Here is a 12,807-nt window from a genome sequence, read left to right on the forward strand (position 1 = left end):
TCACGTGAAACTGGCGACTTGGTTGGATGTTTCGTGGGTTTGAAAGGGAATAAACTACCCTTAGGAAAGGGTAAATGCACTGATATTAAAACACTTCGAATATGAAGAGGAATATGACAAACTATGCGATTTAAGTAAGAAATAGGTACTGGAGAGTGGATCAAAGAGAGACGGGGATGAAACTCAATACTTAGAAGAAAAAGAACACCAAAAGAAAGGTATTTGATTGAGATACACGGCAGGGCCAAAGACAGTTGTTCAATACAGCCCAATCCAATGAAAACTTAGGCCATCCCTTCAGTGGCGGCTTCATCTACATCTACATAATACCCTGCAAGCCGCCTAAAAGGTGTGTGGCAGGGGAAGCTAGGATACCAGTCATATACACATAAAAAATGAAGTGCTCTAACGAAGTTGGGACTAGCGTTTATTAAAGTCCTTTATGGTTCGGGGAAAAAACAAATTCACATATCTATCCATTCGGCAAAACATCTCTCTTAATTTATCGCTTCTATCCGACCTGGAAATATAGTGTGGCTCTAATACATATTAAGTTCTCTGTGTTGTTCATAAAGATATCGACATTCTAAATTGTTCAAGCAATCTAAGCCTAGCGTGCAGCCTCCGAGTCTTGAGGGGGAAAAGGGAGCCCTCCTCTCTTCCCCCCGTAATTTCTGGAAAACTTGAAGACATGATAATCCTAATGTGGCTCTCCAATTAAAACAATTTCTTTACCAGCTTAACAAAAATCTTTTTACAAATTATTGACGAATTATTAAAAGCCCCTATATAGTCAATGTATATCAGCCCTCACGCCCATTATCGCAGAGAGGTATTGCATAACACCAAGGCGCCTCAGAAAGTAATGAACCGCCCACAAATTCAAGGCCCTACTCCCCTCATACCTTTCTCCTGTCTGATGTGAAAAGAGCCATTTACAATTAATTGCTTTATCCCTCTCACTGTACCCTTGTTTATGCATCCAATGCCCTCGAGCTATCTATGCTCTACAGGTACCTTAAGGTATGTATATGTAGGTAAGTAAAGTTGATTATATTTTACTAGCATTATAGTCTCATCAGAGTTCATTCATTTATAGTACTACAACCCTACGAATGGGATACAACAGCCCTCCATTTATCACCCTCCCAACTCAGCTTCTTTTATACCCTTAGCAGTAGTGCACATGGATTACATATATCTTTGGGAGGAGTAACGATCAATGTAACCAGGGGCTTTACTATGGGGGAGATGAGTGGGATAGGTTCCCACTCCCCCTCCCCAAAGCCTCAGAGAAATTAAAAAAATTATTTGAAACTACTGTCTAGTTTCGACATGTGATAACTGCATCTATTTAAAGTTAAAGACTGTTTATTAATATCATGGCAGTCAGACGATTCATTGAATACCAACTGGTGAGTAAGGTGTCGGGGAGGCTGTGAGTGCCTTGCTATAGTGCAACACTCCCCCCATAGCATATTCCTAATTACACCACTGAAAGTAACAGTAGGTTAATTAATTTAAAATACGGACACTCCATCATATTCGCAGTTCAAATTGATGTTAAAGCAAAAAGTATTATGTAAGAACAAAAGTACCAACCAGTGGTGTAACTGTGGGGTGGGGATGAGGGGATAGATCCCCCCAAAGCCTCGGAGAAATGAAAAAAATATTGCCTAGTTTTGATGTATTATAACTGCTTCTGCTTAAAGTAAAACTTTAAGAGCAAAAATGATGTAAAATGCAATTCCAGGTATGACATTTTTCAAAAATTTTCCCGGAACCCCATTGCCTGGGGGAGGGGGTCCCCACTCCAGGCCCCTTCATCCCCCCCAAAGCATAATCCTAGCTAAGCCACTGGTACCAACAGATACATAGAAATGCTATAACATTTCTTAGGAGTAGGTGATAGATGTCTTAAACACCAAATGTTTTCCTCATTTAACAGGGGGGCCCTCGGCACCTCCCTTGTATGTGCCCCAGACCCTGGCTTCTTGTTCTGCCCATTCTTACCCCTTGTCCCCATCAAGGAAATCCTTCAATTTTCGCTTCCTTAATATATCAGTACCTATAACAATATTCCTCACATATAGAGCAAAAATTCCACAGAAGAAAAATCATTTGCCTTGGCTGGGATTTAAAACCGGATCTTCTAAATTCATGCCACGTGTTCCACCACTTGAACTACCCAGGCATTTTCTTTCTCTGCAGATTTTGTTTGCTTTAGAGGAAAGGATGATTTCTGCTGCCGGATATGTAATGCCACAAGATAGCAAGATTTGGGTTCAAATCCTGGCCAAGGCAAGTGAATTTTCCGGTGGAATTTTCACACTTCATGTGCACTAGCAGAGAAATCACTCTTCAACGTCTGGCTGGTTGAATCTTCCAATCTTGTATTTACCAATATATGTACCTGCCTCGGCCAATGTATTTACTTCCACAAATTTAACATGACCTTTTTTAAGCCCCTATACTATTAATTGCTTTCTTTCCAAAATAAAGGATTTGAATTTCATGACTGCATAGGGGTTAGGGAGAAATAATTTCTCAAAAAATACTTTGAGTTGGCTAGCCCATCAGTTCTTTCAGGAGGGCCTTTCCATAGCCAATAAGTAGTACTCAGATTCAAGTACTTAGTACATATATGGATGTCAGCATTGTAATACTCAAATTTGACACTAGAACCCAGTACTATAGCACTACTATAGTACTCAGGTACCAGGTACTATAGTACTCATTATTAGTACTCCACAGTGAATACTTAAGTGCTTCAGTTCCTCAATGTAGTACTCAGAGAATAAGTATTCAGTACTGTCAAACTAGTTATACCTTCCTCTAATGCTCAAGAAGTACTCTGTTCATCCTAATATGATATTAACCACCCTAAAAAAGCACAAACTGTTTCCCAATACTTCCAGAACCACTTCATTGTTAGGGATGGTTTTCATGGGCCAATTCTAAAACCCATCACCGGTCAAGACAAAAGATAAATTTTACTGACATTGTGTCTATTTCACCAGTTATTAGAAAAAACATTTCTCCAACATCTGCTCTCTCGGAGACACCAATTCCAACGCCAAATCAGACAAAAATGTAGAATGCACAGAAGGCAATACTTTAACACCCTCATTCTAGCATTAGAAAATAGTGGATCAAACCAAACCTCCTCCATGGACGACAGCAAATTTCATCATTTTTCTTCATTTTGCAGTTGTTGCCATTTTGCCAAATGAGAAGTTGGAGAAAAAAAACTAGGTGAGTCAACAGTATTCATGGTAAACTATGTGCTTCAATTAGAAGTTAAGTGTGACCCACCAGTGGGTCCAACTCCCTGACGACACTTCAAAATGGAGTTCTACAATTTCAGTTGAAAAATGGGATTGGTGTCATCTGCGTGCCTCTATCTGACAATGACCTCAGTCTAACACTCAGGTTGCCAAAACCCACAACTTTGCAGTGCCACGTCTCAGCAGTGGGTCTTGAGCACTGCCTCAAAATGAAGGGCCTATTGCATATTCCCTAGCTGCAGTGGGCCCAAACAGTGGTAACCTCAAGTTCCTACACTTCCAGCTTCCATTGGTGGAAGACCCCCAAATGTGGCACCTGATCTAGGCAGTGGCTAGAAGATGCAGTGGCGCAGCGAGGGGGGAGGTTTTGGGGGATAAAACCCCCCCCAGAGCTCAGAGAAATTTTTAAGTTTAATCTATTTTACTTAATTGGATTGATATTACAAATAGAATAGTGTAAGGATTAATAAAATATTCCTCAGAAAGCCGTAAAACTCACCGTTTTGAACCATTAATCTAAAAATTCCACAATTTATTAATCTCGCACCTATCGCTTATCCTGATGGGTATTCCATACCCACATACACCCCGGTATTAGTTGCACCTGAACCCCCCCCCCCCAGCCATAATGCCTAGCTGCGCCCCTGAGATGATTAGCCTACCCGTGACCCAGCCGAGGGTCCCAATGCAGTCTGAACCCATGAAAGGAGATTCAACCATGCAACAAACATGTTTACTATTATGCAGTGGTACTGAGGATATTAAACCAGCTAAAGGAGATGAGGGAAAACAATCACCTAGATCAGGGGTTCCCAAACTGGGGGGTGCGCCCCCCTGGGAGGATGTGGAGAAAGTCCAGGGGGGGCGTGACACCCAAATGATATAAATAAAAAAATTACAAAAATTTTATCAATAAATTTTTGAAGATTTCTCCATTTTTTTCGAAACTTGAAAACATAAAAATAAACAACAGCAATTGATAGTGCAATAGGAGTGTGATACTTACCTCGATAGATCATATTCATTGTAAGATAAAAAGATCTTTTTATTTTCAATACATCTGCTTACAAAAATGAAGCATCTTCACCTTCCTTAAATTGAAAATGTATCTGTGTTACAATGTTAAATTTTGTATCAGTAATTAATTATATTCGTTTTTCATGTAATACTTGTTTTAATTTTCATCATGCCTACAATTATTGAATCTTTCCAGTCTGCGTTACCGCATTCATCAGTGAACAAAAAAATCTACCTACTCACCGAATCAAGTAGGCATATACTTGTACGAGTACAAGTAGGAGTTGGTGATTTATTGTTTCATCCCAAATACACTAATTACAGCTACCTCATACAATTTGAGTCACATCACCATATTTGTACCCACACTTTGAAATGAGGCCCTGCTCCCAGGTGGTGACTCCACCAGCACAGCAAACAATTTCACCTCGTTAGTTCCACCGCCACTTTCAAATAATCTCGTACACTAAAATAACTAGAATATGTATTCTTATTCCACGGATTCTCAAAATGCGTTCGGCAAAGTTGACTGGGTAAAGCTATGGGGCATTATCATGAAAACAATGTAGATTGGAGGAACAGGTAAATCAATTTCGGTCTGAATAAGGCTCAGATTGCACAAGTAAGGGTAGCCGAAAGAAAATCAATTCAGGGAAGTATAGGCCACTCTTGCTACTTAACATTCAAGCAGAGGAGATGGAAAAGGATGGGTGGAAAAGAATAAAGGTTGGAGTTGAAGTATTTATTTAGATTGAGGGAGATTAATGCTTACATCTGTGAAGTTCACAGATAATAACGTTTTGATTAACCAGACAGCAAGAGGCTTGCAGGCAAAATTGGATACACGAAGTAAAAAATGCAAGATAAACAGCGTGAAAACATATCAAAATAAAACAAGAGCATTTGATGTTAACTTGTAACACTTCAAAAGCAAGGAATTCGAATCTAAACATAAAAATAGGTGGGCACATACATATTTAGGCAGAACATTAGTAGAAACAGGACAAATCACAGAGGGCATCAGGTAGAAAATTGCACTGGCAAAGGAAGCATTTATGAATGGGGAATTTCCGGGATCCTTCAGTACTGAGGAGGCATTATGGTCACCATGGGCCATGGTGACCAAATAGGTAGAGGGCTTAGCATTTGATGCAAGTGTTCCAGGTTCAAATCCTGGGTGAAGGCTTCAGATAACCCAAAACTAAAATCATTCAAGCACCAGGTGGCACAGGAAAAGATTCATGATTCCTCCTTTCCCGGATATTTTCTAGTATTTTCTAAATACTACTAGTCATTAAGTCACAACATACCTAAATTACAATAACCGTCAATATCTGTCCCTGGGTAGCCTTTGCAGGCCTTCAGCTGCTTCCTTAATGTTTTCTTATTTATTTATTATCATTGCCCCGAAAACAGCTCATTTAAGTCCTTTTACATCAGAGGAAATAACATGAAACAACGACTAGCACACACATCCATTCCCTGGGTAGGGGCTACCTACCCAGGCGGGACTCAAACCCGCAACCTTCGGTTTGGCAGGCGAGGACTTAACCCCTTCGCCACCGAGGCCGGCCGGTTTTTCAAGTCATGAGAAGTATAAATGTGGGAAGCATCCAATCACCAAGTCATGCCATCTTCAGAAGTTTCTTTTCAACCCAAGTGAATTATCTTACCCAAGGATAGGCCAATATCACCTCAGAGTGCCATTCCATTTTGTCCACGAATGCTTATTAGAAGAGTATGCTTGTTCATCTTGAATACATTACTGCTATACCAACAAGTTTACCAACCATCTACCACCAGAATGATGCACTTTGGGGTTTTATGCATGGCCACAAGGGAGAGCACACAAGAGTTGTACAATAAAGCAATCATGCATAATATTAAAGAAAGCCCAGTGGAATGCTGAAGATTGTAAAATTTTCAACCAAAATCCCAGGCAAGTAATGATAATTTTTTTAATGAGCTTAAGAAGAATACCCAAATGCGAGGGTTCAAATGGAGAATTTTTTCTCAGTGGGACTTTCTTACTTTAAAGGTGACTTTAAGAGGGTTTACTGACAGCCAGGCCAACAATGTTTCCAAGTTTTTCATAGGTATACGATCTGGATTGAAAGATGGTAAGGAATAGTTCTTAGTAACCAAGAATGAAGATTCAATCATGGATACATATAAATAATGTACAACCATAGAGTAAGTATATACTCTATGTTGTACCATAGAGTAAGTAAGTACTTACTCTATGGTACAACTAACTCAGGTAGAATAAAAAGCAGTATGTACTTCAAATTAAGGTCATTCATAAGTAAATTACAATTGATTGTATTTAGCTAGGGAAATAAGTGAAATTTTTATCAATTAAGTTCAACATTATCTATAAAGGGCTCAATGATAAATGCAATGATTGTGAAACAAGAAATATTTAAGGTACAATCACATGAATGATATTAAATTTTAATCAAAGACGTTTTGAACAAAAATAATAATGAGTCTTTCTACTATTTCATGGAGAATACCCAAATTCAGAGCTTCAAAAATAGGGAAGGCTAGATATTGGATTACATGTATGTATGAATGTATTTCTTTGGGTCATAAATGGTTAATGTAAAGAAAATAGAAAACAAAATTACACTTAGTACCAAAAGAACATTACATTATGTTAGTAAGTAAGTTCAAACAAATGAATGATAACCACAACCAAAAAGTACAGTCCTCTAAAGATATAATTAATCAGTTAAAACAAAGAGCTACTTAAAAACACCATTTATTCATACATGATAATGAGTTATAATAATTTATTTGGCAAACAGTTACATTGCCATAAATATAAATATATACACATTTATCACCACATAAATCTCTGAGCTTCACTGGAGTCATCCCAGTAAAATGTTCGAGTGAGGAATAAGTGAATAGTAAATGCATTACAACACAAGAATATAATGAACTCGAGCACTAGCTGCCATCGAGCTTCCACTTTCATATTCAGCCTGACAAGCAAGAATGGTAAAATGAAATATCGAAACTCTAAAAGCTTTTGGAAAACTAAACTCAGAATAAAACAAGTATAGAATGCAATTTGGAAGCTATGCTTCTGGTGCTGCAGAAAACTATAAAGGCAGAAAAATCCAAATATGTGCAAAGGAACCAAAACATACGGTATGGTCCAATGTTTGTTATAATATCTCCACAAGTAAAAAGTGTAATGGCGGTTGTCAGCCAACAAATAAGGATGGACATGGGTGTTAAAAGCAACAATACCCATGAAAATCATAGCAAAGCTAAAAATTAGGAATGGATTCCGAAGAGTGAATTTTAAAAACTTCTTCACTAAGAGAACAGCGTATGGAAAACAAAAGAATAACATACACATTGAAAAATAAAATAGCTGCGGTAAGTTAACAACAGCTTGATGTGCAGAGCGATCACCCACTACAATCCCCTTGTTCACCCACAGAAATGCCAAAAATGCCATGCCAGTCAGGATATAACCAGCCTCTTTCCAAATTAGGTCTTTCACCAAAGCTGTGCGCTTTTTGGGTTCTCTCAGAAGACTAGAGAAGAAAAACTGCAAAGAAAAGAGTGATAACAAGCTAAGACCAAAAGTGACTGCTTGGCACCTCCACGAGACAGGTTCAATGACATTAAAAAAAAACACAGCCGAGTTCTAATTCGACTCTAATCATCACATTTTTGCCCACACCGGGAAAATAAAGAGAGGATGCATTAGAAGGATGCACATGCAAACCAAAGGCAATTAGATTGAAAGATTAGGTACAAGGAAATGAACAGAAGATAAGATAATCCTTGCTATCAAAGGTGGCTTAAAGAGAAGAAAAATTGAAACCATGCCACTGTGATTAAATGTTGACAATGGAAGGGCATGGGCTGCTAAAGCATATGTAATCCTGTTGGATGTGTGATACAGAGAAAGAGTGCAGAGGTTCACTGTGCAAGAGAAGTGCTGTCAATAGCACATCACCAATCAAGAGGTAGCCATGGTAACTGACAATGTATCTTGGCCTAACATGCTTATCTTCCCTATTTCCCTTCTTTAGCTACCCTCGTAAGTTAAATGGCACAGCTGGACCCTTCACCTATTCAAACGCTGATTGAGATATATCAGCATCCCACAGGAGCATTGTCCAACCAGTTCCTGAATAATTAGCATTTTATGTTGAGAAATAAAATTTCCTAAATATTCCAAACCAAAAATTGACATCATCATGCATTCTCTCCCATTCTACATAAAGTGGTACTTTGCCTGGCAAGCCACCACTTCCAATCCATTGTGCAACCTAAAGCAGACAGTTACCTACTAAAGCCATGTAATAAATGAAAAGCTATAATGGAAGCAAAGAAAAAGGACGGGTACAGCAATCAACAATAATTAAGCAAGACAACTAAACAAGTACTGCCTAAACAATTACCTCTCCACCTATGATTTTTTGGAACTGGTCACACATTTGTTTTGATTCGGAAAGTTGTGGTATGTATAAGCTCTTTCAGAAACATGTTACTAAGCCAGCAGTTATTTCATTAACTCCAGAAATAATCATGCAAGAGTCAAACTTATGAATAGTGATGGGTCAGTTCTGTTCTTTGGTTCTCAGTTCGACTCATTTTTGAGCTTAGAACTAGAATTGGAACTGAAGCCAAAAAGAATCTGCACTGAAATACCTAGCACTAAACCTTATCAAAAAAATTTTTTGCCTAATTTTCATAATATTGATACTAAAAATAGAGAGTTATCTTATAGATTAAATCAGTTACAAGATAACAACCTGTTACATTAAGTGGTTAAAAAATATCAAAATGAAAATTAAGCAATGAAAATGATACACTTGATAAAGAAATAAAGCCAAGACCTGGGACCTTGGTTCTTCTAAGAACAAATACCAGATTCCTAATTCTACATAAAAATGAACTGACACATCTTTCTTTATAATACAGTTAACCCTTGGACTACAGGAACATTTTTTTGCTTTGCACAGTGACAGTGGGAAAAAACATTTGACCAGTGCTCAATTACCTGCAGCAGTTTCGCAAAATTTTCATTGCTACCCCAATATATTTTGCACTTGGGCACTTTCCCTCACGATTGGATCGCTAAGGGGTTTGACTCTCCCATGCTCCCAGCTCTCACGGCAGGGCGTGCCTCCAGGGATTTCCTATCGTACTGCCCACTTTGTATTTTTCCTTCCTGCTCCACGCTGTGCTTTCATGGTAAAAATATTTTGAATGAATTCTTGAATTTCTAGGAAATGTATTATATCTGGCCCATGTCCATCCTTAACAATGGCATAGAAAGCATTTGTCTTCCTTTCTTATGTTTTCAAATATGAGTCTTCCATCATGGTACTGGGTTTTATCATCTTGTCCCCTTACCTCAGTAAATATTCTTTTCCAAATGCTCCACAAAGATCGAACGCTAGGTATTTCATTGAAAAAAATTCCCAAGGGGGCAATGAAAACCTCTAGAAAGAGTGTTTTGTATGCAATTATGTAAACAGAAAAATGTGAGAGAGAAAAAATTTTGGTGGAGAAAATGTCAACAGGCTGTTTGCAAAGAATGTTTTAAGTATATCACTGCTCCTTAGAATTCTAATAGTGAATAAAATAAAATATTCAATCGAATGCCCAGAATCAATTTTATTCACCATACTTTTGCTTACCTATCTATTGAAATGGGTGCAACATTTAATTTTGAGTTATTAAGTTTTGACACTGCTAACTTGTCATTGGCTAAAGAGGATTTATCCTTATTTTTATAAAAATCAAGGTATTCATATGCAGTTTGATATCAAGTTGATCAGGAAAGTGACCTTTTTTAATTATAGCAAAGACTTTGATTTAAATTTGAAACTAAAAGAGATTACTTTTAATTTGTTAACTCTAACTACGTGTCATTGTCAAGTGCCCTAAAGCACATGCCTCCCTTGATGGGAGAGGAAGAAGGGTCGCCCAGGATTATACGGATTCACTACCTGAAAGATACTCAGCCAGGCTTGAGGAGCAAAATATTTCTTGCTTCTCTTCCACATAGTCCGATAGCTAAAATCATGAACTCCCACAACCCAAGGGTTATATGAGTGGTACATTTTTAATGTGTGTTACTTGCAGAATGCCATGAAACCAACTTAGCCATGTTCGCAGATCTTTGAGACAGGAAATGTGCATTACAATACAAAAAGAGCTTTGACAGGAAGAGAATATGAGGTTCTAAAGCTCGCCATGCACTTCACACACCCAAGCATTTCCAATGAGATTAAAGAGGAACTAGTTTACAAAGAAAACCTGATCACTACTTGATAGCTACTCACAGAACATTTCAAGCAAAGAATCCAACCTATAAAGTCAAAGGTTAAAGAAAAGATCCCTCAGTATTTGGTGAACTGCAACGTGATACACCTTAATCTTTAGCCATACATATGACACGACTTTCCATGCATACATACAAATATTTTCTGATACCCTTTGTAATAATAGTGGATTTGATTGTGCTGCTTTTAAAATTAATACATGCAAAATTGAGTGATTCATAGCCTTTAAAGTTTAAACCAACGCAAAGGAAGAATATTTACCCTCAAGTTTTCAAGAAAATTACGGCTGTCTCTCTGTTTTTTAAGCTTCAGAAGATGGGTTTCCAGAGTCTCAAGTCCAACTTCAAGAGCACAAAATGCCACCCAAATAATATTTGTTTGCCGGCACATGACTGACAATATTCCTAGAAACAAAAAACATAATACGTAGATAGATAAATTGTGGACAAGATGTGTCAAAAATAAGGGCTTAAGATGGGAGGATAGAAACTGAGCAACCAGAGGTTCAGAGTAGATGGAAGGAGTATGTGTGGGAGCTGTATAACAGCAGGAACAGGCTGGAAAGATTGAGCATAGAGGAAGAGAGTGCAGAGGAGGAGGATAATCTTGGGCCATGGATATTAAATACAGAAATCAAAAGTCTCTTACAATATGAAGAGGGAAGTGGTGTGGTTGTGCAATATTCCGTGTAAGCTTCTGAGGAATCTACGGAAGGATGGTAAGAGAAGGATTTCGAACTAGTATGCAGGATGTATGAGATGTCTTGGCCGGAGGAATCAGTGAAAACAGTTCTCATTCCACTACCAAAAAAGAATAAAGCTGTAGAATGTGGAGATTATGGGACCATTACCCTAGGAATGATGAAATCTAAAGCAGAATAATGTAGGTGCTATAAGATTAGCCAATTTGAGAATTGAGTGGAGAGCAGCATCAAACCATTATGAAGATTGATGATGATGTATCATTTTAACTTTTAATATAATATTAAACTACATAGATAGTAATCAGGGAAAATTATTACCCAAAAATACTCACCAATGAAGGCAGACCAATTGAACTTCCTTGCAAGATAGAGTCTATACATTATCATAACCATTAGTGTTGAAATTTGGTCTGTATAATATAAAAATGTAAAAAAATACAATACAGGAAATAATGCCAAGTTCAAAGGCGCCCATAATACTTGGAATGTAAATTTCCCCTGTAAAGAAAAAAAGAAGCAATGGTTAGAAAATACATGCATCTTCTTGGGCAGGAGCTGTATGCAAATGTTTTATAAAAAGCGACTAAGAAATCACTAACTTCCGAGCCAACGGCTTTATGTCTTATCCCGATGAAGAGGATCAAGTTGGCTATGCTACATAATAAATTTATGCCTCTTAACCTGTACACAGTACATAAATAACGATTTATAACCCAGCCATAAGGTTTCAGAAGTCCCGCAGAGAAAATATAAAGTCCTGGTAATGTAGTAATTTTCGGATCCCACTGTAAATATTAAAAAAGTATATATTAACACAAAAACACTGCGCACGGCAGCACAAAATATCACTATCGTATCACTTTCTACAGATGCCTTGACAAAATAAAGGGGTTAACGGATTATAATTAAAGCAATGCATAAACAAAATTTCCTTCCAGGCTCTTCACGCCAGACTCACACACAAGGTAGCACAAAATTAAGCGACTACAATTAAGAGCTAACGTCTCATTTTATTTATTACGCACAACCCTGAGGTCTTTGAGAAAGTTGATTCTCAATAACATGCAGAAACCGTTTACGAGACAGACGAGCAATTACGCCTACAGTAGGCTTAATATAACTTAGTTTATGCTCACACATATAATCCTAACGACATAAAAGTGTTAGGCCATCTAAATAGTGTACAGAGGCGGGAAGAAAAACGCTTAAAAGGAATGAAGTTGAAAAATACCTCGTCAAACGATCCGTTGCAATACCTAATGGCTTGCGGAATGTGGAAGACCTCGTCCAAGTAAGGAGTCTCTTGGACATTATATATTACATTAAACACTATAAATGTGCATACTGAAAATAAAACTACCAATCCCACAGCATGATTGACTGACTTGATGTCAAAATTCAATTTCTCATCACTTCCTTCCTTTTCAAACATTTTCACCCGGTCTAAACTCGACTAAATCATCGCTCAATTGTTATT

General features: G+C 37.8%; 1 protein-coding gene across 3 annotated transcripts; it reads right to left on the reverse strand.

The window, feature by feature from the left end:
* Nucleotides 1-5,896: 5,896 nt before the first annotated feature.
* LOC124156140 (putative Dol-P-Glc:Glc(2)Man(9)GlcNAc(2)-PP-Dol alpha-1,2-glucosyltransferase) lies at nt 5,897-12,807 on the reverse strand. Of its 3 annotated transcripts, none has more exons than XM_046530486.1 (5): nt 12,562-12,807; nt 11,930-12,115; nt 11,663-11,828; nt 10,889-11,031; nt 5,897-6,409 (listed from the first exon to the last, which is right to left on the reverse strand). In XM_046530486.1, exons 1-5 carry the CDS (start codon nt 12,760-12,762, stop codon nt 6,395-6,397), a joined length of 711 nt encoding a protein of 236 aa, XP_046386442.1. In that variant the 5' UTR covers nt 12,763-12,807; the 3' UTR covers nt 5,897-6,394. The 3 variants fall into 3 exon arrangements, with proteins under 3 accessions (XP_046386442.1, XP_046386440.1, XP_046386441.1); XM_046530484.1 differs by lacking the exon at nt 5,897-6,409 and adding an exon at nt 7,053-7,872 and having other exon boundaries at nt 12,562-12,806; XM_046530485.1 differs by lacking the exon at nt 5,897-6,409 and adding an exon at nt 7,849-10,653.

Source organism: Ischnura elegans, chromosome 3 (assembly GCF_921293095.1).
Source record: "Ischnura elegans chromosome 3, ioIscEleg1.1, whole genome shotgun sequence".
Lineage (NCBI taxonomy): Eukaryota > Metazoa > Arthropoda > Insecta > Odonata > Coenagrionidae > Ischnura > Ischnura elegans.

What these genes read in the sequence shown, in the direction of transcription:
- LOC124156140 (XM_046530484.1), bottom strand. Translation starts at nt 12,762, where the DNA reads ATGTTTGAAAAGGAAGGAAGTGATGAGAAATTGAATTTTGACATCAAG. An exon ending in CAATTGGTCTGCCTTCATTG is followed by an intron (nt 11,032 to 11,662) that starts GTGAGTATTTTT and finishes TTTTGTTTCTAG; the next exon opens with GAATATTGTCAGTCATGTGC. An exon ending in ATTTTCTTGAAAACTTGAGG is followed by an intron (nt 7,873 to 10,888) that starts GTAAATATTCTT and finishes TTTTCTTTGCAG; the next exon opens with TTTTTCTTCTCTAGTCTTCT.